The sequence below is a fragment of the Chrysochloris asiatica genome, unplaced genomic scaffold (genome assembly GCF_000296735.1).
Source record: "Chrysochloris asiatica unplaced genomic scaffold, ChrAsi1.0 scaffold00105, whole genome shotgun sequence".
Lineage (NCBI taxonomy): Eukaryota > Metazoa > Chordata > Mammalia > Afrosoricida > Chrysochloridae > Chrysochloris > Chrysochloris asiatica.
In genome coordinates, this window is record NW_006408623.1 from 7,894,157 (window position 1) to 7,921,220 (window position 27,064).

General features: G+C 51.2%; 1 protein-coding gene across 1 annotated transcript; it reads left to right on the top strand.

Annotated features, from left to right (window-relative positions):
• The first annotated feature begins 1,856 nt into the window (after positions 1-1,856).
• On the top strand, positions 1,857-25,855 carry GLRX3 (glutaredoxin 3). The gene is made up of 11 exons (XM_006867443.1): positions 1,857-1,942; positions 9,584-9,692; positions 15,508-15,582; positions 16,107-16,308; positions 19,835-20,007; positions 20,253-20,314; positions 21,918-21,975; positions 22,871-22,923; positions 24,581-24,620; positions 24,705-24,797; positions 25,805-25,855. The coding sequence occupies exons 1-11, from the start codon at positions 1,857-1,859 to the stop codon at positions 25,853-25,855; spliced, it is 1,002 nt and encodes a 333-aa protein (XP_006867505.1).
• Positions 25,856-27,064: the final 1,209 nt, after the last annotated feature.

Consider the following 27,064-nt stretch of genomic DNA (forward strand, 5'->3'; position numbering starts at 1 on the left):
GCTTGTTGAAAGTGAAGAGTCCTTAAAATACTTCCGGATGAAGATCAAAGACCACAGCCTTCCTTATGGGTTGCACCTCAATACAAAGAAAGCAAAAATACTCACCACTGGATTAATAATCAGCATCCATGTAAATGGAGAAAAGATTGAAGTCGTCAGCGGCTTCATTTTGCTCAGATTAATCTCTATCAACACTCATTGAAGCAGCAGTCACAAAATCAAACATCATATTGCATTAGGTAAATCTGCTACACAAGACCTCTTTAAAGTGTTCAAGAGCAAAGAGCAAAGATGTCATGGTATTTTTGATAACTTCATATGCATGTGAAAGTTAGATAGTGAATACTGAAAACTATAGAAGAATTGATGCACTTGTTATGATGTTGAAGGAGAATATTATAAGTCATGGACTGCCAAATGTACAAACCATTCTGTGTTGGAGGAAGTTCAGCCAGAATGCTCATTAGGAATCAGGATGGAGACTTATTTCTCATACTTTGGATATATTATCAGGAGAAACCAGTCCCTGGAGAAGTACATCATGTTTGGTAAAGTGGAGGGTTGGAAAAGGGGGGAAAACCCCTGAGATGGGTCAGCATCGAAGGACTCTAATGTAGCAAAGATTGTGAGGTTGGCACAGGACCAGACAATGTTTCATTCTGTTGTGCATATGGCTGCTGTGAGTTGGAACTGACTCAATGGCATCTACCAACAACCACAACTATTCGGATGTAAGTTGCCTCTTCTCCTTTCCAGTTTAATTCTGGAAGATCAGCTGAAACCTGTCCAATAGTGGTGTCACTTCCAGAATCACAGCAACATGCATGCCAACATAGTAAGTAGGAGAAATTGTCAGAGGACAGAATATAGTGGCACTGCAGGTTGGGTGTGAACCACAACGTCGATGGTTCAAAATCACCAGCTGCTTCTCAGAAACCCTATCCTAGGTGGTTATGAGTCCGAAAGAGACAATAGCGGTTAACAACGTCTTTTATAGAAACAGACTGCCACATCTTTCTCCCAGTAGGTGTGTTTGAACTGCCAACCTGCAACCTTATACCCTCTGCCATGGAGTCAATTTCGATTTGTAGCAAATCTTTGTAGGGTTGCCGAAGCTGTAACTCCTGACGGAACAGAAAACCTCCTCTTTTTTCGTGGAGTGGATAGTGTACTCAAACTGTTGACTTTGAAGTTAGCAGTCCACTGCACCACCAGGGCCTTTTTCTTGAACATGTAAATTCAGGCATATCAAGTGCTTGGTAGCCTCAAGACCACATGTGGATAGCGCAGCTTCAGGCATCTGACAGTTTCCTTGAGATTAGGATTCCAGGCCGGGACGTGAGGTTTGCAGCATGTTTCAGCATCACAGGTGAGTTCACAATCTCCGCTGCAAGGGGACGGGGGGAGGGGCCAGAGGGAGGGGCGGGGCCGAAGGTGGCAGGCCCTCTCCGGGGCTAAGGAACAAAGGGGCAGGCATTCGGAAGGCGGGACTTGAGGGGCGGGCCCGAGGAGGTAGTCACAGGCCGGAAGGGGCGGGTCCCGGGAACGGAACTGAGAGAGGAGGGAAAAAGGGCCAGCCGGGCATCCGGGAGGCGGGGCCTGCGGGGCGGGCTCGAGGGAGGCCGGCACAGCCCTGAGGATCGGGGTATTTGGGAGGCGGGGCCTGGGGTGGGGGCGGGGCCTGAGGGGGGCCGGCGCAGGGCCTGAGGGAGACGGCGCATGGCGGCATGGGCGGGGCCTGCGGGGGGTGGTGCTTTTCCAATTCGCAGCGCCCCGAGGACTCGACGCTGGCCATCGAAGCTGTCGGCCACGAAGCTCGATTGCTCAAGTCTATCAACTGCAGCATCAACGGCAGCATGGCGACGGGGCAGCACGAGGCACCTACGGTAGTTGAGGTCGGCTCGACTGGGCAGTTTGAGGAGCTGCTGCGCCTCAGGGCCAAGTAAGCGGGGCTGCGGAAGTTAAGAACCAGGCGGAAGCCGCTCACGAGGCCCGGCCACAATGGGCGGCACGGCCAGCGCCCTCCCGGGTGCCCCTCGTCTCCGCGTTGGGGTCCAGCGCCGGCCGGCCGGAAGGCTCAGCGACGCGGGGGCCGCTCCCGCCCGGCCCGGGAGCAGGCCCCAGGCCGCGGCCTGGCCGGACCCTCAGGCCCCGGGCTCCGACCCTCTGGCCCCGGAGGCCCGGGGTTGTGGACGCGGTGACTCAGCTCTGCGGCCGGCTGAGGGCGGGGGTCGGGCGGGACCCGGGCCTGGAGGACACGGGGGATGGGGGCGCCAGTGGGACCCAGACCTGGGGGGCGCGGGGGACGGGAGCGCCTGGGGAAACGGGGGTCGGGGGCTTCTGGGGGACACGGGGAACGGGGGCGCCTGGGGGACCCGGACCACACCTGTGTGAACCTACCTCTTGTCCAGTCACAGAACTTTAAGCAGATATGGAGGGTCTAGCTGGGTGAGGCAGTGCCCCTTCCCTTTTAGGTGATTAAACTTTTGGGGGCGCCCAGCTCTATGTCGGGGTCTCCTGCTAGGATCTAGCATGGTCTCAGTCCTCCCCTTTGGCCCCTGGCCCTTCATCCCCTTGAGAAGATTACAAAGGGGGAGTGATTACAGGAGTGCATGCCCACAGGGAGGGTGCTCGCCAGTTACAGTGCCACCTTGGACCTATTTGTCTCCCAGGGCGGCATTGTGTGTAGTTAACGTGGAAGGAAGTTTGATGGGCATCACGTCCCCCACTCCAGATTCCAGCCTTGGGACTCCTGGGTCAGTTTCATCACTGAGCCTTCATTTCCTAAGCAGTGGCATGGGTTAGAATGGTGCCCACCCCTAGGGTCACGTGAGGCCACGGCTGTGACGCTGTGACTCACTGAGCACGCAGACTGACCTGTTTGTTTTCTGTGTGGAGCAGCGTGTCTGCCGGTGTTCATGGGCCATCAATTCAGTACAAGTCTGGCTGAATTTGAAACACAAGCAGCTAGTACTTTGTGATTTTTCTGATGGGTGGATCAGGTGGAGGTATTGTCATTGATGAAACAGTGAGAGGTTAAAGGGACCATTTTCCGTTTGGCCAAGCTTATGGTACTTACAACAGTGCTTTGGGCATTTTAGGCTTAACCTGGGGAACGAAGCTTACTCACTGATGAAAGCTGCTTTCTGACTCAATCAACACTTGTCCACACAGACCTCTGTTGTGTTGTTTCCAACTCATAGCAATTCCACGGACACCAGATGGAAACACTGTCCAGTCCTGTGCTTTCCTCTCAGTTGTTATGTTTGAACCCACTGTACCAATCCGTCTCACTAGGGGTCTTCCTCTGTTTGCTGACCCTTCACTTTCTCAAGCTTGGTGTCCTTTTCCAGGGACTCATCCTTCCTGATAAGTAGCTCTGGTAGCATAGTGGTTAAGAGTCAGGCTGCTAACCTCAAGGTCAGCAGTTTGAAACTACAGGTGTTCCGTGGGAGAAATGAGGCTTTCTGCTGCCGTCAAGATTTACAGCCTCCGAAACCCTATACAGGGTAGTTATGAGTCAGAACCGACTCCACGGCACACTACCACCACCACCAGCCCCTGCAGATAACATGTCCACAGTACACCAGCCTTCTGAGTTGGGGCATTCTGACTGTACTTCCGAGACAGATTTGTTCATTCTTCTGATTGTTGTTGTTGTTATGTGCCATGGAGTCTGGTAGTTCCTGGTATATTTATATTCTTCACCAATACCATGATTCAAATGCATCAGTTCTTTCCGGTCTTTTTTATTGTCCAACTTTCACATTCATGAGTTGATTGAAAGTCCCATGGCTTGAATCAGGTGCACCTTAATCCTCAGAGTGACATCATTGGTTTTTAATACTTTCAATGAGATCTTTTGCAGCAGAGTTGACCATTGCCGTGTATCCCTTGATTTCTTGACTGCTACTTCCATGGACTTTGTGGATCCAAGTAAATGAAACCCTGACACCTTCAGTCTTGTCTCCATTGATCCTGATGTGCTTCTTGGCTCAGTTGTGAGGATTTGTGTTTTCTGCGTGTTGAAGTGTGATCTCTTCTGAAGACTGTACTCTTTGATGCTCAGCAGCAGCTGCTTCAATTCCTCTATTTCAGCAAGCAGGTGAGGGAAGGGGTCACATTAAAGGGCAGCCCCATTGTGGAGAACCTGAGAGCTGACCTCTTGCGATAAGCTGGCCTGTGTGGTCCTGTCTCTAGGAAACATTTTGAATTTACATCAACCGAAAGGCTGTGTTTTTTTGTGGGTTTCGCAGTTTTGTGATTAGGTTTCATGTTTCAAACTGCTTTTAAGATATAGTTCAAAGGGTAAACGTTTAAATGTAAATACCATTGAGATTTACATTGCTACTGCTTTGTGCTGGAAACAGACTCACAATACCACCCTGTACCCCTTCCACAGTAGTAATTAGCATCAGTGGGCCCACAGGACGCATGCGAGGCTCCTGGATAAGGAGCCGATCTCTGTGGCTTTGTGACAATGAGAGAATCTCAACTCGTGTTAACGTAGTTGTTTTAAACTTTACTTCCCACGCCATCACTTCTCCTCGGTTTGAACATGTGATATGAATGGAAATGTTCTCTTTTTAAGTAGGACCGGCACAGTGGCAGCAGCATTGGGCTCAAGCTTTAACAGCGATGGTGAGGATGGTACAGGATTGGACACGGTTTCCCTCTGTTGAACATGAGGTCACTATGAGTCGGAATCGACTCGCAACAGCACTTAGTAACAACAACAGCAGTTAGGTTTTTGAGTGTAAATTGCTGAAACCTCACAAGTCTACGCAGGGATGTTAATAGCCATTTATAGAACAGTTAAGGAGTTTTGTCCTTTTGTAGAACACCCGACAGTTTAATATGCTGCTGAGTATATTGTGACTCATAGCTGCCCCAGCTGACAGAACTGCCCCATAGAATCCTAGGCTGCCGTCAGCCTTCCTCACCACTGTGCCACCAGGGCGCCTCGTGCTGTGCCTCCGTTCGTGGTTTTAGGATTGGAACACTTAAAACAATAGTGCAACCCCTGCGTTGAGCACTCACGATTTTGCGGATGAAGAGCTGACATTTCTTATTCTGTCTTCAGTGATTCCGGTTTCCTCAAACCGTGCGCTAATGGAGGGGCCACTGTTAATCGAGAGGACCAAAGGGACAGTCTCACCTGCCCTTCAGATACTGGGCATTACCATTAGTGGAGAAATGGACGTTTAGGGCCCTTGCGCATGCTCTGATGCCTGCTCGGTGCTCCCTGTGTTACAGATAGGACAGGTGTCCCTGTGGACGGCAGACTGAAACACTGCCCGGTCCTGCCTGCCTGCATGATTGTTACCATGTTGGAGCCCACTGCAGCTCCCAGTGTCAAACCAGCTGATTGGGAGTCTCCCTTGTTTCAGTGACCCTCTACTTGACACAATGTCCTTCTTCAGGGACTGGTCTCTCCTGAAACAAAGCATGTGAGGCAGTCTTACCATTCTCACTTCTGAGGAGCACACTGGCTGTACTTGGAGGCAGTTTTGTTTCTTCTTCTGGCGGTCCATGGTACGTACGCTCGGTGCTCCTCACCAGCATCGTAATTCAAAGGTGGCGATACTTCAGTCTTCATTGTCCAGCTTGCACCCGCACATGGAAGTTTGGAGAACGTAAAATCCAGTGTTCTTAAAAAGTCTTGTTAATATTGATGGAACGGAGACTTCAATTCAAGTTGCATGTGTCCTTTTTCTTTCAAAGCATCTTGTTCAACGTTAGATTTTCCTCATTATTTGTCATGTGAAGTAGTGGGGAAATAAATATCCATAGGCAGCTATCTTTGTCTCTTTAATAGCTTCATTCGGATAGGGGCTTGTTAGTATGTAAAACATGTCTGCAAAGTCCAAATCTCATTCCCACTAGCCGTTATGAAAGTGCTTATCTTACCTCATCCAGTTTATTGTTCAATTTAATAGTATGATTTAAAAAACTTCTTTGCCGATTTGGTGAAAAACGTTCATTGTTTGGGGAGGTGAATTTTGACAGCTGTGTGCATTTGTGGAATGCCTGCAAAGACAAGAACTCGAAGCTTTGGGGGTTCCTGAGCGTCTCCCTTGCCGCCTTCTGTCACCCATCTGCTCTATCACCGTAACTGCTTTAGACCGGTTCCTAGATGGCAGTGTGACATTAAGGTGTGTCCCTATTGGTGTGCATGGCTGTAGTTGTCTCCTTTTTATTGTGGATGGTGGTGGCGGGTGCCGGTCAGTCAGTTCCTACTCATAGCGATCCTGTATAAGGTTTCCAGGGAAGGGCTGGGGATTTGAACTGCTGACCTTGTGGGTAGCAGCCCGGTGCTTACTGTACAGTGCCACTCCAGGACCCTATTAGAGTACTTGTTGGTAGCACTCTGTTCTAGCCAGTTTGTGGGTGTTGGGTCATTTCCAGTTTCGGTGAGTGTGAGGAAGGCTGGGGGCATCCTGGCATAGTCTCTGTGGACGTGGACCTCCATCTGTCTGCCTTCCCTCTGTCCCTTAGGCCCGGGAGTCCTCACCGGCTCCTGCATTAGCAGGAGGTAAGACAGATCACCAGGAGGAGGGAGTGTGGACCAGGATGGAGAGGGAGCAGGGTTTGATGGGACACTGCAGTTGGCACCACAGTCCTGCTGGATATACACTCTAACCCACTGGGATCCTTTCCTGCCAGGGGGCCCCTGGACAGAGTTCCTTCCTTTGTCGAAGGACTCAGCTTCCCACCTGTGAGAACCCAGGACATCAAGTGGCATCAGCCTCAGAGCTCCTTCTCCATCTCAGGAGAGACCCTGCATGCATCTGTTAGCCCGTCCCTGCTCCACCCTGTCTCTCCTGACTTCAGTCCTTCCCTCTGCTCCTCCTTGGAGACCCTGCTGCCCTCAGCCTCACCTTGTGAGGTTTTCTCACTCTCCAGCCTGCCTTGCCCTGTACCTGGCGCTTTGATTGCAGCTGGTCTCTTCATCACGAGCCCTCTAGCGTCCACCACCCTCCAGCTTTTCCCTAGAGCCTGGCTGTCGGGCGATGCTGCCCGTCCCCTGCGGTGACATCAGAGAAGTTACCTGATCACCACACCCCCTGAAATGTTGACCTCCCCTCATCACCTCATCATCTTCAATGGAGAAAAGGTGGATGTTCCCAAGGATTCCATGGTGCTGGGATCCACAGTCTACACCCATGGAAGCAGCAGCCAAGAAATCAAACAATGAATTGCATTGGACACATCGGCTGCACAAGATGTCTTTAATGTGTTCAAGGGTAGGATGTCAGTTTGAGGACTAAGGTGTGCCTGACCTAGTCCGTGATATTTTTAGTTGCCTCATATGTGAAAGTTAGTGAATAAGGCAGATACAGAAGAATCGATGTATTTGAGTTATGGTGTCAGAGAAGAATGTTGAAAGTAGCATGGAGTGCCAGAAGAACAAACACATTTGTGTTGAAAGAAGTACAGCCAGAGGGCTCCTTAGAAGAGAGGATAGACAGACTTCGTCTCCTATACTTTGGACATTCCCTGGAGAAGGACATCATGCTTGGCAAAGTAGAGTGTCAGTGAAAAAGAGGAAGAGCCCAGTGAGCAGGACTGACACTGGCAGCAGCAGTGGGCTTGTGCACGGCTGGGCAGCGTATTGTTCAGTTGCGCAGGAGTTTCCTATGAGTTGGCACTGACTCGATGGCATCCTTTATGTTCCTCTTGGACCTCTGCCGTGGTTCACTACATAGGTATTTGCTCTTTATCTATTGAGCCCTGGTGGTGCTGTGGGTTAGGTGCTGACCTGCGAAGCACAAGGTCGGGGATTCAAACCCACCAGCTGCTCCATGAGAGAAAGAGGAAACTCGGCTCCAGTAAAGATTGGTGTCTCTGTGGGTCAGAATCGACTCGGGATGGTGGGTTTGGCTTAGTTTGGGTGCCTTAACTCAATGCTGATGACTACCTCTGGGTGGGAGAGTTCTGGCTTTAGCACTATCAGTTTCTTGTCTATTCCCAGAGATCCAGACTGTCCTAGCAGCCACTCAACTAGACTTCCTGTCTCCTCAGATTGGCAATTTCCAGGGGTGGTGCTGTAGATCAGCGCTAGACTGCTAGCCACAAGGTCAGCAGTTCAAATGCACCAGCCGCTCCTTGGAAATGCTATACCGGGTGGCTGTGAGTCGGAACTGACTTGATGGCACTTCACACCAACAACTCACTTATCTTGACTAGTGTTGCTACTGCCATCAGTCCCTAAGCCAGGACAACTCAGCCTTAGACACATGCCCCATCTGCCTGCCTGTCTGTCTGTCTGTCTGTCACTGGACCCTCTCTCTTCTACCTCTTAATGTGGTCCTTATCACTCACCTGGGTTATCTGGCGGCCTTCTCGTGCCACAGGTGGGCTGTGCGTTCCTCCCTCCCTCCTGGTAACAGGCATGCCCAGCACACACACAAGCACATGTGCACACACATGTATGTGCTTTGCATGTCGTCTTCCTGAGCTTTGGGGGGAAGGGAGAGAAAAGATGACATTTGAACTTGGAGTTCAATACAACGGAGAAATTTTCAATTGGATATAAAGATAGACATAAAGATATCTTGATGAAGATAATTATATATAAAAATAGTTAAGATCAGTGTCTGAAAGTCCTTACGATAGATGTGCCCTGAGACTTGTGAGCATTTAATAAATGGGTTATTAGTCCACAATTCTATCTGTGCTTACTGTTAGTTTAAGGAATGGCTTGTGAATCACAGTGTAAAATCAGTATGAAAGGATGTCTTTGGAAAAGTAGTTGCTTTTCCCCTTGTTTTCTTTCAGATCTTCATTTTAAACATTCTGTTGAACCCTGGTGACGCAGCTCTGTGGGAGAAGGACGAGGCTGTGTCCTTCCGTAGAGCCACAGTTTCGGAATCCTTCTCTCCCGCAGGGCCCCTGGGTCAGAATTGGCTTGACAGCAGTGGGTGGGTGTGCCCTGCCGTGCCCTGGTCGTGGTCTTCATCTCTGTGTCACGTTTCCAAGTAAATCGTGCCACCCATTTGGTTCGAACCCTGGGTAGGGTTCCGAGGCTGTGAATCTGTACCGAAGCACAAAGCCTCATTGTTCTTTCATGGAGTGATGGGTGTGTTCAAACTGCTGACCTTAAGGTTAGCAGCACACCTTGTAATCCACTTGTGCTACCAGGCTGGCACCATTCTCCACAGACTTTATGCCTCTTGCTAGAATTGTAGTTCCCACCTTTCCCCAGAATCTGAAGGTAAGAGTTGATGTGCATAATTGTGAGTTGAGATGGGTGAATGTTCAGAATCACTTCTAGGGGATAAATCTTGACTCAAGAAATAACACTAAGTTGAAAAAATACCCAGCAGGTTCCTAGGGCCTTCCAGACGGCTTTTTATTCTGTCTGTATCTAACACACCGCTGGGCTTCTTGACGGTGGCTTTCGGAACAGCGTTCTGTCTCTATCTAACACACCGCTGGGCTTCTTGACGGTGGCTTTCGGAACAGCGTTCTGTCTCTATCTAACACACCGCTGGGCTTCTTGATGGTGGCTTTCGGAACAGCGTTCTGTCTGTTTGCAAAGAGAATGTCATCTCAGACTGAATGCATCTTGTGGTTGCAGGTCCCTGGTGGTGGTGCATTTCTGGACGCCATGGGCCCCACAGTGTACCCAGATGAACCAGGTGATGCTGGAGCTGGCCCAGGAGCAGCCTCAGGTGTCCTTCTTGAAGGTACTGCCTTGTCACTGTCCTGTCGGCAGGGACTTGATCCTTGTTTGTGGCTTAAACTAGACGGACTGGGGTGGCTCGGAGTTCCAGATGTGTGTGATGGGCATGGGGACCTGTTCTTGGTGCAGTAGATGACTCCTGTCTGAGAAGCACTTGCATTTCTGCAGCTCTGCGAAGTGCAGTCACCAGACTTCCTGTCCATCGTGGGTGGGAAGACACAGACGCTGGGTGAGGTGGTAGTGAAGCCCGAACATCTCCAAGTGGTACAGGGACATGGCGAGGAGCCAGAGCTGCTTCCTGGGGCTCGGTGGTGGCGGTGGTTCAGAGCCGTCAAGTTGGTTCCCACCCATAGTGACCCTTTATAGACTTTCCGAGGAGTGGCTGGTGAGCTTGAACTGCCGACCTTGTAGGTCAAATTACTTTGCAGTCCAGTGCATTAACCGACAGCGCCAGCCCAGACTGGTTAGAACCGATGTCTTCCTCACCCAGTCCAGAGGCACAGGAGGAAGGGTGCCAGGGGCCCTTTGCTGCCAGTTGTCACCTTGGATCCGTGTGTGCCGCGTCCCGAGTGAGTCAGCTACAAGGGCAGTGACATGCAGCCATGGTCAACACCAGACTCCGTGCTGGCCAAAGTGTGACGAGGGATCTAGAAATGAGTTCATGGAGGACAAGCCATAGCCTGAATTCAAAAGCCTGTGCTTTTAAGATGAAAATCCAGGATTTGTGAGTTCAGGGGACAAGCAAGTAAACTTACCCACCACGGTAACTAAAGTTTAAAAAAGACCCCATTGTACTTTTCTGTGTGCTCCTCTGTACGGAGTCTTTGACAGGTGCATAGCTTATTACACAGGTGATGGAGTTCTCAGATTCTTTTTGTAGTGGTTTTGTTGTTACGTGCTGCTGAGTCAGTTCTGACTCGCAGCCACCTAGTAGTAGAGAGTTCCTGAGGAGCGACTGTTGAGTTTAAACTGCTCACCTTGTGGTTTAAACAGACCCTGCGGTCCTGTGCTTATCCTATAGTGCCATAACTTTTCTTGTGTGGATGAAGTATTCTCTGAAGGCTCAAAAATCACAGCCGTTGTAACAGGTAAACAGTGTAAACAGGTAGACAGCGTATGTAGGTAGAAGGTCAACAGGTAGACATCGAGGCATCTCAGACACGCTCCATTCCTTGTCATTCCTGTTGGCCCACACCCAGAAGTAGCCATATGTATTCATTTAGCAGGGATCCTCCCAGTGTAGGAGAGACATGGATGAACATAATAACTTAAAAAAAAATTAAGATTTAAATAAAAAATCCCAATGAAATGTGTAATGTAGTCTTCGAGTGTAGCCCTAACATGTCCAATGTCAATAATAGAAGAGGACATTCGATCTGCGTGTGTACTCGGTGGTAAAAGCTCTGGATTACAAGGGAAATGAATGATTAAACATTTCAATGGTAAGTTTGATCACGATCGCCTTAATGGTTCTGAGTCCGCCTTCAGTGTCTCCCGTTACTGCTGTAGGTGGTACATCGTTCTTAGCTGCCAGCCATCGGGATGACTTATTTAAAGTGACTTTAGAATTACTTGTCACGTCTGCACGTACTTGGCAGTCAGGTTTTCACTTGTCCAACTGCTAAAGTGTCTATACTTGCCAAGATTGGGAGCCTGGTCCTGCTCACAGATACCTGAGCCTGTTTGCACCTGTCCTTCCTGTAAGTGGCCACAGCGGCTCCCCTACCTCAGAAGTTCTCTGTGCGGCCCAGTCTGTCTTCCATTGGACATTATCACAGGCCAAAGGGTCTTCAGGACTTGGTGAAGAAGCTCATTTAAGAAGCCCCAGTTGGCACCCCAAGGTGAGGAAATGAGAAGCGAAAATGTTCACGAGATAGTTGGTGCTTCCGGGGTCAAGCAGCTCCGGTTTGTCATTGGGAGTATTTGGAGAGTCTAGGGCCTGTGCCCTCTCACATGTGGCTGCTAAGCACAGGGTTGGTGATTCAAGTCCACCAGCTGCTCCAAGGCAGATGTGACCATCCTGCTTGTGTACAGAGGAAGAGCTGGAAGCCCTTGGGCAGTCCTCACCTGCCCTGCAGGTTCCCAGTGAGCTGGACTTGCCTCGGGCAGCCAGACCCTGTGGCATACATAAATGGCTAGCCAGCCTGACTGCTGACCAGAAGGTTGAAGGTTTGAGCCCACTGAGGAGCCTTTGAAGACAGTGATGGAGAACATCACCTATTCACAACAGTTCCACCCCGACACACGTGGGATCGTCAGGAGTAGGGTCCATTTGACATCAGTAGATGGTGGTGGCGGTCAGCTAAGTTTCACAAAGGGGGCAACAAGTTGTAAAAGTATTAATTGAGTAATCTGTTTTGAAACTGACATTTGGTTGTCAGAAGGAAATTGATTTGGAAAGCCATTCTTTCCTTTCATCGCTCTCTGAGAAGAAGCTTCTTTATGAGGTTTCACTCCGTGTCCTAGAATGCTGGTCTCTCATCAGCACTGACAGCCTTGAAGACCTACCGCCACCCACTATTACAGAGTGTGGACGCACTGCCACACGTTCCTCTAGGTCCTGGCGCCCCCAGGTAGGAGACGAGTACCCCGATGTTTCATTCCCGTTGTGTCCTAGAATTAAAGTCTCCTGAAGAAGGAAGCTGGCAGAGGCACCCAAGTGCTGGGCTGGAAGGGTCCTACTGTATTTTTATGCAAAACCACAAGCTGTGGTTGTGAGAAATGCAGTAGTGTGGTGTGGTCTAAGACATGGAAAGCAGTCAGTGGTTGCAGATCTGGGGAAAGAGCTTGTACACAGAGGATTAGGATTAGCAGGAGGGTGTGGGAGGCTCCTGGCAGATGGCTCTGGAGGCTGGAGGCAGTAAAGGGGCAGAAGGCGGGCAGGGCACAGAGCTCTGTGGACAGTGGCTTTAGTCTGAGGGCAGTGACCTGCCCCTTGGGGTAGGTTAATTGTGGACGTGACACGTTTTTTGTGTCTGAATGGCTGCTGTGTGTAGAGTGGCTGGAAGGGTGTGTGTGTGCAAGAACAGAGGACAGTGTTACCTGTTTCGGATGTGGAAATACCTGTGTCTGAGATACTGGTGTCCAGTGGAAGTGGAGCCCAGCAGACCCACTGAGGGACTGCAGATGGGAGTGAGAGAAACAGATGCCTTAGACTGCCTCCTTTAACCTGAGCATCTGGATCGCTTCCATGAGATGGATGCCATGGGTGGGAGTAGGGTGAGAAGGGAGACAGAGATTCTGTTTCAACACGTCCAGTGGGAGTTAGACATCCGAGAACAGTCTCAACGTTAGGGCAGAGGTTCAGACTGGAAAGAACTAGGGGTCATCATGGGAGTGGTGGAGTCGTCCCTGGAGAATGACTAGGTAAAAGAGAAGAGGACTTGATGCTGAGCCCCAGAATAGGTGTGAGGAGACCACAGAACGGCCACTGAGGTGAGGAGATAGGAGTAGCCTTGGATTGGTGAGACAGGGGGACTCGATTCTGTCGCCTGACCTCCTCACCCCACCACTCAGCAGCTGTCGTATCTTGGTCTTGTTACCTAGTGTTTTCTGGAAGGTGGGCAGCTGCGGCGCTCTTGTTGTGTGTCAGTGTCTGAGTTAGAATGAGACTGGACCATCAGCCATTTAAGAATAAGGAAAAGAGTCACTAGGTTTCTGGGTGTCAGAACTTGTGCCGTTTGTGCAGTCGTCTTGTTGTGCACAGTTGGCTGACATTAGTGTCTTCATCGTGTGTTCTCCTGTAGTACTGGTCTCTGTACCTGTGCCCTTTGAGCTGCTTCATGTCATTAGAATCGACACATTTGTCCCTTTGTGACTGACCTGTCTCACACAGTGCAGTGTTCATCCATGTGGTGTGCCCCACTGGAGGTTGGCCCGGTCACCATTTATGACAGCAAGTGAGCCCTGTGCCCTGCTGTTCCTGAGCTCCCTTGTCCTCCTTTGATCGCAGGTCTTTAAAAGTATTTGTATGCTGACTTTCGGCTGTCATTGTTAGAACTATTCATTGTGGTGGTGTGAAGAGCTATCAAGTCAGTTCCAACCCATACCGACCCTGTATAGGGTTTCCAAGGAGCGGCTGGTGGGTTTGAACCGCTGATTGATCTTGTGGTCTAGCACATGACCCTGCAGCACTACACCAGGACTTCACTGAAAACATTTTCGCAGCACCTTAATGGTACAGAGGTTTAGGATTTCAGTGTTGCAGGCATTACTTGTGGGGTTCAGAAGTGGCATCACGTAAGCCAGTGTAAGCCCCGGGGACACACCTGGATGTATGAACATATATCGGTTAGGAAAGTTGATTCATGTCATTTGGAAAGGATGTTGATCAGCTTCAGGTTGATGTAGAAATGCAGACGTTTTTCTCTCTGGGCTGTAGTGGGGCTAACAGTCTGGATTAAAGAGGAGCAGAAACTGCCGGCCTACGCAGAGAAATGAAAGACGAGAGAGTTTGAAGTGGCGCTGGCTGGCGTGTGGCCCTGGAGTGGGGCTCTGCTTTCTTTGGGAATGTCCTGTCTCTTGTCTGGAGCGCTCTCACCCCTGACTTCATTTGGGAGCTGAGCTGAGGGAGGCACTTACGGACTGCTGCTACCCAGAGGCCCCAGGGACTCAGTAGTAGTTGACACTTGGCGGCCAAGTGGTTTCCAGCCAGGAGAAAGGCCTGGCTGACACTGTCCAGGTGCTGACCTGGTGTGTCCTACCTTAAGACCGCAATACCTCGCTGCTCCTGGGTGGGGTTTCTGAGGAGCAGCTGCTAGCTAAAGTCCGCCACCTTGTTTGGGCTTGTGTTACTTCCTGTGAGAGCCTGGCGTCCTTCAGGCAGGCCCACTGCTGACCCCAACAGACCTGGCTTCCAGTGTAGGTGTGCCCGAGGTATCAGCTTTGTTCCCACCATTGGGTGAAGGGTGGAATCGTGTAGGAGAAAATGGCAGGGGTGTCTCAGGCGGTTGTGTCCTGCCTGCTGCCTTTCTGTCACTTTTACTGGACAGGTGAGCGATGGTAACTTAACGTTTACACAGTTACACCTACCCGGAATAAATACAGATGGCAAATGGCCAGTTCATTCAACTAGACAATGGACTGGACAAAATTCCCGATGAAAAGAGCATTTCAAGCTTTCTGGAAACCTTCGCTGCTTGGGCAGACATAGAACGTTTGTAACAGTGTAACTTAACCACATCAGTTTTATTTCCTGCAGGGGTAACCTGAATGCAGGTCTTTACTGGTTTCCAATAGTGTCTGTGATCTTGGCAGTCCTGTGAGGGAGAGCGCGGTAGAAGATCCGCTGCCTCACAAGGCCTGCCCTCATACCGTGCCGTGTGGGGGAGCCCATCTTCCCACAGAGCTCCCCGACGCGGGGCTGCCCCTGGATGACCAGCCTGAGTGTGGTGGTGTCAGGCTGAAAGCACAGCTGTTACTAGACCCCGCAGGGCCTGCTTCCTGCACAGCAGACTCGCAGATGTTCAGGGTAGAAATGCTCCTCCTCACTTCCTAACTGGTGGGCGCCAGTGACTGCCAGTCGTAATGTCCTGCCTCTTGGAACCTGTCAGGAGTGCCAACGGTGGCCATTGCTGGGGGCAGAGATTAAGCCCTGTCATCTGACATGGCTGGGGTCACAGCACAGGACTTGTATACCCAGAATGTCACCCGCAGCCTCCATATATCTTCTGAAGCGTTCTGCCAAAATAAAAGCCCAGGCTCGGGGCTGTCGTTGTCGTTGGCGTGTGAAGGGGCTGTAGACCATGCCACACAGGCTGTGGGATGAGAGGCAGGAGACAGTCTCCTGCTTACCACACATGCCTCCTTTTGTCTTCAAGCTGGAAGCTGAGGCTGTCCCGGAAGTGTCGGAGAAGTACAACATTAGTTCAGTGCCTACCTTTCTGTTCTTCAAGGTAAGGATGAAGATGGCCCGCCAACCTCCCTGGGTGGGGGCAGTGGGACAGTCTGTCTGAGTCCATGGCCGTGGACCCTTCCCTCTGAATGGGGAATGTCAGAAGGATGCAGAAAGGTGACGTCAGCCTGAGGCCCAGACCCTGGAGCTTCTGGGTAAAGCTCACCTACATGGCCCGAGACACCCAGAGACCACCCCACGACTTGCGTAGGGCATGTGCTGAGTGTTGTGATGTGATGGTCGGCTCTTCCAGGGACCGGCGCAGATTTCCCCGACACCTGCTTCAAAACGGAGGGTGGACATCTTTCTTCCTTAGGTTAGACTCTGGTTGAGTTTGGGTTTGTGATGTAGCCATGTCTTCCCAGTATGTTTCCCTGCTCACATCTCTGATGTTGAGAGGTGGGTTACGGGGTGATGTGCTTTGTCATGTGTCCAGGAGTTGTCGTCTGACCTGTAACCCATGCTCGTCACACTGGACCTTGAAGTGTGCACTTGATGAAGGGATTCTAACGCTTTTTCCCTCAGAACTCTCAGCAGATTGACCGACTCGATGGAGCGCACGCCCCTGAGTTGACCAAAAAGGTCCATCGGCATGCGTCCAGCAGCACCTTCCCACCCAGCACCAAGGGGTCCATGCAGGAAGACCTCGTCCTCCGTCTCCAGAAGCTGACCACCGCTGCCCCCTGCATGCTCTTCATGAAAGGGACGCCTCAGGAGCCGCGCTGCGGTAAGACACTCTGCGGTCACTCACTCAGTTGGGAGCTTGGTTGTCCTCAGGGGCCTGGCCCTGGGCACCAGGGGGCACTGCCTCTGGCCTGCTGTGCTCTTACTGGGCAGCCTCTTGTCACCCAGACCAGTGAGACTACTGCAGGGTGCTGGGAGAGTCCCTGTGTCCAGTGGCACCCCGAGACTACCCCTCACCCCACTGCATGGGTGGGCAGGCTTCAGAGCCTCCTGACCCTGTGGCTCCTGGCCTCTCTGCCACCTCTCCATGTGTGTGCTGGCCATCATGTCCTTACGTGAGCGTGGAGCTGTCTGACGTCTCTGGCCCAGTCAGCTTGTTCCTTCCTGCTCCTCCTCCCACATCACTGGACGGGGCTAAGGTCTGCTGATGCTGACGGTGAAGATCTGGGAGCATGTGTTCCAAGTGCACAGGAGGGAGTTGGTGAAAACAGTGGCAGTAAAACTGAGAAAGCTGTGGGTGTGATTATTGCGTGTGCAGTGTGGCTTCATAAGGAGAGCCCAGCTGCCGGCATAACTGGGATCTGCACCCTTCCCTGTAGTCCTCAGATCGCATGTGGACGGATGAGCACGGGTAACGGCCCCTTGATCTCTCGGTTCCACTTGAAGCTTTTTCTTGCCGCATTTCCGTCTCAGACAATGCCTATGAGCCCTGGAGTTAGCGGCCAGGCTCTGGACTGTGTGGGGTGCAAGTGGCCCACTCTGGCACATCTCCTGGTGGCCCAATGACAAGGACGTGGAGCATAGACGGTACCATCAGCCTGATTGGTGGCTTAGCCAGCGTCTCGGCATCCAACATGCTGGCATGGAGCATGGGTGGATCTGCCCACTGAATCTTGTGAGGCTACAATGTGGCCATTGGGGGAGGGGTCTCATCCTTGTCCCGAGTGACGCCATAGTGAGATGGGCAGGAGGGCTATTGCTGGGCGTGCAGGAGAGGCGTGCTGGCCCTCTGCTCCGTCGGTGACCTCCACTGTCCCTCAGATCCTTTCTCCTGCCCATGTTGAGCGTCTTCAAGTCCACTGGAGGCAGACCAGGGTACTACTTCCCTGCCCCTGCTGCATCCGCAAGCGTGTGTTGAGGCTGCGTCTAGCCTCTCGTCATGACGGTCTCAGTGGTGAGTAGTGGTGGTTAGAAGCCGTTACACGGTAGGACCAAAGAGAGGAGATTAGTTCCGGAGCCCTCGGCAGCCCGTGGTGTTGGGCAGTTAGATGGTGGGAGGCATCAGATAGGATTTAACAGTTATCAGTTCACTCTACGGGCGTACTTCCCTGGGAGTTCCAGAACCACGTTTTTACTGAGCTTTTCTGTTTTCCCTGTATTTTGTTTTCTGTTGCAACATATCTTTCTATCCAATGTAATAAGCAGACCATTTTCTGAAGTTGACATTCTTGAAGCATCTTGACTGGACTCGATCCCACTGCTTTCTCCCTTCACTGATTTGGCTCCAACGCCACGTTCCCTGTCCATGTGCCCTGGGATGCGTCTTGATCGTTAAGCGATTTGTCTGCCCTGGGAGCTGGGGGTGGAGGATTGCTTTAGCTCCTTGGCTATGTGGAGCCCCAGTGCATGGCTGCTGGCCACACCCCTCGATGTGGGACCCACTGGCCCTCTTTCCCTTTGTGTGCCTCCAAAAACCATGAACGAGTCACATCTGAATTTCATGTGGGTGTCCCTGCTGCCATCCATTGGGTGGCTCTTGTTCCACTCCTATGTTCTAGGCAGGTTCCAGACGCACCGTGGTGTATGAGGTTTTAGGCAGAATAGTCTACTTTGCCCCCAGGTACATTAGGTTATTTGGAAATTCTTGTGGCTGTCTCAGTTAACAAAGATGCTTGGTCCCCTGGATAGAAATGTCAGTCTTCTGTCACGAGTAGATGGACTGCAGGTGGAAACAGTTAAGCCTGGTGTTGCCACTTGTAAACTTTCTCCTGCACACATGGGTTTGCTCCTCCGGAAGAAAAGCATACACATCTGGTTATTAGAAGAAAGCTTTCCCGGTAGTTGATCCGGAAGCTTCAGACTTCCAATCCCCATGCTAATCCTGCAAACCCCTCCCAGTCAGCCTTTCTAAGTCTGAACGTCACTGCCTAAAGCGAGAGTAAAGCTGTCCCACAGCGGTTACAGGAGACTCCTAGGAGCAGACGGGTCGGCAGCAGCAAAACCATCGGCAGTCAGCCGTAGCTGTTTCCCATTGAGCTTGCCGCTGAAGGAAAAGATCTCCGACCCAGGGTCAATTCCCCACTGGGGCTGTGGGGATCAACTCCGAGGACCGACAGTGCTCCCGCGAGGTGTCCAGCGTGCCTCGTGCCTCCCGGAATGGTGCTGTTTGTACAGATGGAAGCGTTGCCACCACCTCGCGTTCAGCGAGTCCTTGGGCGCTGTTTCTCCAGTAGCACATGCTTGCTCGGTGCCTGTGTCTGACTTTGATGCCTGTCCTAAGATGTCACGGTTTCATCGTGCTGTGGTCCACCTCGTGGCCTTGTCTGCCATCAAGACTGGGAAACCCAGCAATCCATGTGACGCACTTTACTGCGGAGGACTGGCCCGAACCCACACACGGTGGCGCTTCATGTTTCCATAACCAAGGCCTGCAGTTGATCTTACTGAGAATTTTAGGATGTGAGTTTGTTAAAAACTATTACGGGTGCTGCTAAATCTTAGCAGGATTTTCAATCTGAAGAAGCAGTAGGTTGTCTCTTCATGAGTTTTTAGAAGAAGAAAGGCACGAGTGAAAGACCTGGTGTGTGTGTGTGCGTGTGTGTGTGTGCGTGTGTGCGCGTAAATTATTGGAAAACGGTCTGGAGGAATTCGCTTACAGAGAGAATAATACCCTTATCCAGTCTAGACCAACAGATTTATAGAAGACTGATAACGCACACACTTTCTCTTCAGTACTAGTGTCATCATCAGGAAGTGATGGGAGAAGGTACGGAACAAAAATCCCTCACAAAAGTGTCACAAAGTCCTGGAACGACATTTGCCACTGCTGTGTGGTGAAGACAAAATCCCATCACATACACTGGGGAACATAACTCACTTAGAAAAGGAGCTGTCGCGCTCTGGCCCAAGATGAGCAAGAACACCCTGTCACTGTGATGACATCATCTGGAACCCCAGAGAATGCTGTCAGCTGTGCTGTATACACACCTGCAGAGGACCGCAGAGCGCGGCCGTCCGTGGCTTGGAGAAGTAGAGGAGCACGGACCAGGAGTGTACCATGGTTTGTGCAGGTCTCTGCTTGGGTGGTTCATTGTACACATGGGCCACAGACAGACACACACACACTGCTCAATCACAGATGGGCTAAAGAGCTCAGCTGAGTCGCCACCTGTGGGGGTGTGGTTCTAAGCAAGTAATGAATATTCGTGGAATTTATTTCTTCTTTCTGTATGTCATTCAATCGCTGATAAGAATGAGCAGACATGTATATTCAAGTAGGTAATCTGGACTCCGAATTAATTAAAAATCATGAGACAGAGAAACTAATTCCTTATTTATTCCTTATTCAGGTTTCAGCAAACAGATGGTGGAAATTCTTAAGAAGCATAGCATTCAGTTTAGCAGTTTTGACATCTTCTCAGATGAAGAGGTTCGTCAGGGTCTCAAAACCTATTCCAATTGGCCCACCTACCCTCAGCTCTACGTGTCTGGCGAGCTTATAGGAGGACTTGATATTATCAAGGTGAGAAGCCCAAACCTCAGGGGGCCGTTTCTGTCCATCTGTCTGTCTGTATACTTTGTACAGTGAATTGGGTGAGGGATTACAGAGCATTTAGCGGTTCACACATGGTCTGTCGCATCTCCCTGGCGGCCCTCCCCACCCTTTGAATGGCTTGTTAAATGAACCTGGAGCCAGGAGCATGATCGCTGGTCAGGTGACTGGCTGCTGAGTGGGGTTCTGAGTCCTTTCATGTGTGTGCGTTTCAGGAGCTAGAAGCATCAGGAGAACTCGATACGATTTGCCCCAAAGTGCCCAAACTAGAGGACAGGTAAGTGCTCTGAAAGTTAGACACAGTCTAACATTTGCTATTTCATAAAAACTCTAAAATCCTCAGTTTTTTTGTTGTGATTTTTATATAAAACCCTAAACCAGTCCGCTGCCGAGTCGATTCCAATGATAGCTCCCTTCTCCCAAAGTCAAGAATTTAGTGTTTTCTATGTGCGCTCAAACTAGTCACGCTGCGAACTTGTCCGTCTGGTGTGGACCGACTTAGCGACTGGGTGGCAGGTGTTCTCTGACTTTCGAGCAGTTCCACGGTGAACAGCCAGACAGCCCCATGCCCCGGGGACATCGCTCTCAGCCCCAGATGTTCACCCTGGAGCTAACCAGTCCCAGCATGGTGCAGCGGGTTCAACGCTGGGCTGCTGGATAAACGGGAACCATGAGGCTGTCTGCCCTCTGAGGCGGTTCTCCCTTGTCTTAGAGGGGCACTGAGAGTTGGAAGCAACTTGACGAAAGTGGATCTTGTTTTGATTTGAAAGCCTGTCTTATTTTATGAAGCAGTGGTCGGTTATAGCTTTTAGAGGGCTTTTGAAGCGTGGTGGTCCCCACAGGGACTTAGGTATTGGCTGATTTGAAATACATGGTGTGTGAGCCATCCAGGTGGGCCGAGTGTACTGAGTACTCAGGGCCCCTTCCTCTGGCCTTGGCGGGTCAGCTGATCCTCCTGGACAGCAAGCCCATGGGGGTCAGGTGTTCGGGAGTGCCTGCTCGGTGCCGACGCCCCTCTGGTGCGGACTGCTGCTCTGGCTTCTAGCGGATGTGCTGTCCCCAGGGCAGCTGCACTTGGGCAAACTCATGTTTACTTGTCAGTTTGCTTTTTTCTCAGTTTCCTTCCGAACCTCCTGTGGATTCAGACACCCAAAGCTATCGCTGGACTTTTCTAGAAAGTAGAGTTCTGTAGGCTGTGAGTGCTGAGCAGGAGCTGGCAGGAGCTGGCCACTGGCCCTATGGGCCTGGACGCCGTGTTGTTTTTCAGAAGTTAGCTGCCCGCACGTGCCACAGCTTGGTGCAGGGTGGGTGCGTTTCATCTGTGAGCACCACCTTCTGGATGGAGTCCTTGAGCTATAGGACCACCGCAACACTGTGCAGACCCTGTCGTCCTGAGCTGTGTGGATCGTTTTTGTTCTGGGCAGAAAGGCGCTGTGATGTTTGAACAGTTGCACATGGGATTCAACATGAGGGAGGACCGTTGATTTCTTAGCTTTCATCTCAGGGTGACTGGGAACTGGGGGTGCTGGTCTGTACGAGGCACAGTTCTGAGAATTCCCCATGGGTTTCATGGCCCCTTACCGAACAATTCCTTGTAGAATTGGTTATGATTTTTGTTTCATGTTTTTTGTACTACGAGTTGATGGGCTTGAATTCCCACTTTAAGGACCATATCATCACCTGGAAAGCCATATTGTGTTTCACAGTGGCTTAGGGAGAGAAGGAGGCAGAGGAAAGTGTCAGGCATTTGCGTGTTTAATACCAGGCCAAAGCTGTGAGCTGTTGTCTTGCCATTGCTCAGATGTCCTTGTTACTCAAAGTGGAGCAGAAGTGGTGCTGACCGATTGAGCCGAGCGTTTGATAGATTTTTCTCTCTCTAGGCTCAAAGTGCTGATCAACCAAGCCGCCGTGGTACTGTTTATGAAGGGGGACAAGCAGGTAAAGACCCTGGCTGCTGCTCTCTGTCATGTCTTGGATGTTTGCATCTGCAACAAGGGGGCAGTTAATTCTTCTTTCTCTTGCTTTAGCTAATGAAGCTGTGCTGGGATCAGGAAGTGGCCTGGGCCTGAATTAGGGCTCGTGGAGCTCTAATAAGTAACCTGCATTTCGCTTGACTCCGTCCCCCCATGTCAGTGGGGGGCAGTTCTGTCTGCCGCCAGCGTGGGCCACATCGTTCCATTTCCTGGTTCTGGGGCTGCTCTTTGGTGCCCCTTAGTTTGTCATCTTCTCTGGTGTGTGGCTTGGGTACTGTAGTGGCTGGGGTCGGGGTGATGCCTCTGCAAGCTTGCCATGTGGGGTGAAGGGCGAGGCCCTCCTCCATGAGGGGCTGGACCGCCCACGGATAGGTTGGGGTTGGGGTGAGGCTTCTGCTCTCTGGGACCAGACCACAAACCCACCGGCATGGAGTCCCTTCCGATTCCGACTCTCCGTCACCTGTAGGACAGAGGAGGGCTGCTCCATAGGGCTCTGAGACAGTACTGCTTTACAGGAGCAGACTGCCTCCTCTTTCTCCTGAGGAGCAGGTGGTGGGTTTGAACCACTGACCTTATGGTTTGCAGCCACCAGGGCTTCATTTAGTCATGTTGTTGTCGAGTGCTGGCGAGTCTGTTCCCACTCCTAGCGACCCTGTATAGGGTTTCTGAGAAGTGGCTGGTGGGTTTGAACCACTGACCTTGTGGTCCTGCACTTACCCTGCAGCGTCACACCAGGACCCCCATTTCCATCCCAGGGGCTGCCCAAGTGTGCGAGCCCTGAGTCACTGATACAGCCTTGGCTCTAACTACCTTCGTTGAATCCATGTAAAAATGTATAACACATGTTTTCTCTTTTATAGGAAGCAAAATGCGGATTTAGCAAACAAATTCTGGAAATCCTAAATAGTACTAAGTATGTACATTTTATTTTCAAATTGTTAAAGGTTTCACCTTGATACTTTCTTCTGACGTTCCCACTAGCTGTTTCATGGCTCTTGGCCATCCAGAGGTCCTTGTAATCCTGTATATGAACAGCTGTAAGAGCTTCCAATAGGAGGAGCTTCCGATAGGAGGTGTGGGGCCCACTGTGCCCTCCCTGCCTCGACTCACAGGAGGAGCTGCTAGGTTTGGCTTCGTGGTGACCAGAGGAGCCCATCTTTGGAGAACTCCATCTAAGTCCAGTCTTTAGGCTTTCCCTGTTCTTTTGCAATTGCTTTTCTGCAGGTTCTGTGTTCTCCAGATGGCTTTCATGGAGTTAGAGGGTGTCCTCGGGAGGGGACACAGTAGAGGCAGAGTTGTGCAGGTGGACACAGTTTGAGGGACATGGAAGGACAAGCAAGTGGTTGCGTTCTTCAAGCTGTTGGGTTCAAGGGTCATCATGCTTCCCCCCCCTGCTCCCTGCCACACCTGTGGGCCCAGGGGAGGGGGCTACCCGTGTCTGTGACCAGCCACTCCTTGGGGACTGGCGTCCCAGGGCATCTTGACACCTGTCCTGCCCCTCAGTGCTGGCCAAGGTGAGCAGCACTGAGGCTAGGGCCCGTTGTGGAGGGAAGAGCGTGACTCCCCCACCCTGTCCTTTAGTCAGGTCTCATAGTGTTAGGAGTCCACTCTCAGCCCTTTCTGGAAGGTTCTAGAACTCCTCCTGTTTATCAGTGGGCACTACTTCAGCTTGGACGCAAGATTTACACAGTGTGGTTTTTCTTTGCTGTGTCTTTTGCTTTTTCCCACACTGCCTGTGGTCCTCGCTGCGACTCTTCCTGCCTCCGTCTTAACACACTGCCCTTGCTCTGTGGGCAGCTTCCTGGCAGGCTTGTTTAGTCTCCAGCAGAATGACTTGCCTGCAGGTATGTTCCGATTTTATAGAAATGCGACCTGCACACACAGCAGAGAGCTACTCCCCGACCACCTCACCTTCCTAAAAGAAGGGGTGCACTTCCATGTGGGAGCTTTCAGTCCCTGATGCAAGTGAAGGCCGTCCAGCCCTCCTGGGCTCATGTTTGAGTGTGCAAAGCAGCTCGCCATGGGTTGGGGTGACGGCGCTCTTGGTATCCTGACAGGGAGCACCTCCCTCATGGCCAGCTCCACTAGCCCATTGTCCTTCCTGCTGCATGAGCAGCTTCCAGTGACCTTGGGAGCAGTGTAAGGGTCAGTGCCAAAGATGGGTGTACGTACCCCTGGGGCTGGCCAGCTGTTGATGTAAATAAAGCTTTATTGGAACTCAGCCACGTACACTCACATCTGTGCTATTGGACGATGACAGTAGGGTGGGCTTGCAGCAAAGGTTGTGTGGCCCCAGAGCCAAGAACGTTTCCTCTCTGGCCCTTTACAGAGAGTTTGCTGATCCCTGGTCTGACCTAACTTGTCTAGAGAAAAATCCAGATCAGTTTGGCTCTTGGATGAGTCTGTGGTACCTGACAGGTTAGAAGCCCGTTCATTTCCGTTCCTCTGCGGTACAAGCTCCTAGCACTGGGGTTTGGTGGTTAGCTTTTCTTGATTATTTTCACAAAAGCTGATAACTGTTGCACCTTTGACCCTGCGTTGTCCATTAACGTTTTTTCTCATTCTTGTAGTGTCGACTATGAGACGTTTGACATCCTTAAGGACGAGGAGGTAAGCTCCGTGTCATGCTTTGTGCTCTCCTGAGCCCTGTCCGCCGGCAACGGATGGAGCCTCAGGCTCTCTGTTGTCCCTTAGGTACGGCAAGGGTTAAAAGAGTACTCCAACTGGCCCACATACCCTCAGCTCTACGTGCAAGGGGAGCTCGTTGGAGGACTGGACATTGTTAAGGTAAGGTTGGCTCCCTCTTGCATCCTGCCGAACCGCCGCTCTGGGTCACCTTAGTGTTGATCCCGCCATGGGGGATGGGGACTAGGTCAGGAATCCGGCAGCACTGTGGCTTAAGCTCTGGGTTGTCAACTACAAGGTCAGCCGTTCAAGCCCACCAGCCACTCCATGGGTGAAGGAGGAGGCAGTGTGTTTCCTGGGCAGCTCTGCTGTGTCCTGTAGGGTCAGCGGCCTCACACTCCCGCGGCACCAGAGCTCAGAGGCCTCGCTCCATCAGTGAGAGAGGAAGTAGAGAGCAGACCTGCCCGGGCCTCTGCTATCCTCTGGGGGGGATTTTGTATGGCACAGTTACGCCTACTGGAGATGAATCCAGAGAGGAGATGGTGTAGATTTTGATGATGCTTCTCCATTACTATTCCCGCTGCCTCGTGGACCACCTAAATGCCACACCCAGGTGCAGTATTGATTTTGAGCTAGAAAGTCTGATTGATCCTTTATGACCGCAGTTGGCACTTGATAACTCCTCTCCAGAGTTTAAATCTGAGAGAGAGAGAAAAAGCGAGAGCCTGCCCTGCAGTTTCCATTCCCTCAGTCTGGACATCCTGCCAGTCCCGTGGCTTTCTCCACTGGTTGGCGATGTGACGTCCGCTTGCTCACGTATGCTTGGGCAGCAGGCAGTCAGTATTTGTAGGTCACTGAATCTCTCCTGGTCACTGCTGGTACTTACAGTGGGCGCTTCATTGTTTTCCCCTAGTGGCTGGGCTTGCGAATGCTGAACAACCTACCAGGCTTAGAGAATGTGTTTACTCGAGCTTGGTAATCTAACTTGGTAATATTTATGGCATAGTGTTGAGTTTGAAAGTGTTAGTAAACTAGTGTTTCAACATGGGAAGCTGTTTATTTTGATTCTCAGACATAAACGCGAGCGGTTGTTGTTGAAATGTTTGATTTGACATGCGTGCAATACATACATGCATAGAGGTGTTGTTACTGTTATTTTTATTTTTTAGGAACTGAAAGAAAACGGGGAATTGTTGCCTATACTGAAAAGAGAAAATTAACAAATGTCAGACTTAGTGCCCAACTATTTCAAGAAAAACTTGATTGCCCTGTGAGGCGGTTCACGGTCTAATCCTCAGAGTAGAAAACCCTTCTTGTGACTGTATGTACATGACAAGGTTGTGCTAAGTGTATGTTATGTTTTTTTTCCATCAAAAATAGAATGCAATAAACCTTCCAGTTCAGTGAAGAAGTGTGTCCTCTAGTGTATCTTCAGTGCCGCTTACAGCTCCTGTCAGGAGCCCTCAGTGAGCGCCTTGTAACCGTGAAGAAAGCCGGTCTGCAGAGCATGGGGGCTGTGAGGTGGGCCTGGTCCATGAGTCCCAAACAGCTCCTGGATCAGCTCAGTGGCACCCCTCATGGCCAGAAATGGCAGCTCCAAGTCATTTTCCAACGTGGACACTTGAGTCAGAAAGCACAGTGGATCTGGTGGCTCACGAAGGGGTGACGTGAAGGCAGCTTTGGCACTCCACACGGAGCGGAGAGGTCACAGCGAGTGTGGGCTCAGGCCTTCGGAGGCTCCCCGTGTCTGGGAGCGTCTTGGCACTGTCCCTGGTCCTGAACCTCACGCCTGTGTAGTTGATGCCTGTTGTAGGGGCCCACTGCTTTGGCTCGGGGCACACTGTCCTCGGGTGGCTAAGGTGCATGACATGGTCTGGTGGGTGGGGGGAGGAAAGGCATGCAGTCAGGAGGCTGTGTCTGCTGTGTAGGGAGGGATGGGTTGGCTCCCACTGGGGGCTGCATCCCAGAGGACCTCCTGTTAGCTGGCACTTGCTAGCAGTTGTGGGGGGTCCCACCTACTGGACCATCTTGTCACTGTGCAGAATTTGATGGGTCTCTTTGGAGTCCTGGTGTGGCGCTATGGGTTAATGCACCAGACTGCAAAGCTGTTTGAACTACAAGGTCGGTGGTTCAAGCTCACCAGCTGCTCCTCAGAAACCCTATACAGGGTTGCTATGGGTCGGAACTGATTCAACAGTACTTAACAACAACTTTGGGGCACTTGGTCCATGAGAACTTTTTGGTTTTACTCCCATTTTGAAAATCATTGTACAAGAGGCTTCACAAAGTTTGTGGAATAATGGAAACAAAAGATAATGAAAATTTCTCACCAGCTTTCTGAAGCCCACTTGGATACATAAAACTCTAAAATACAGAATGGTAATCGAATTTTAGCTGGACTTCCATGAAGCCAGCGGCTGGAGGGATGT

Bases quoted from the DNA above. Each gene is read 5' to 3' on its own strand.
- GLRX3 (XM_006867443.1), top strand. From the start codon at position 1,857: ATGGCGACGGGGCAGCACGAGGCACCTACGGTAGTTGAGGTCGGCTCG. The intron at 20,008-20,252 runs GTGAGAAGCCCA...TGTGCGTTTCAG, and splicing joins GAGGACTTGATATTATCAAG to GAGCTAGAAGCATCAGGAGA. The intron at 24,621-24,704 runs GTAAGCTCCGTG...GTTGTCCCTTAG, and splicing joins ACATCCTTAAGGACGAGGAG to GTACGGCAAGGGTTAAAAGA.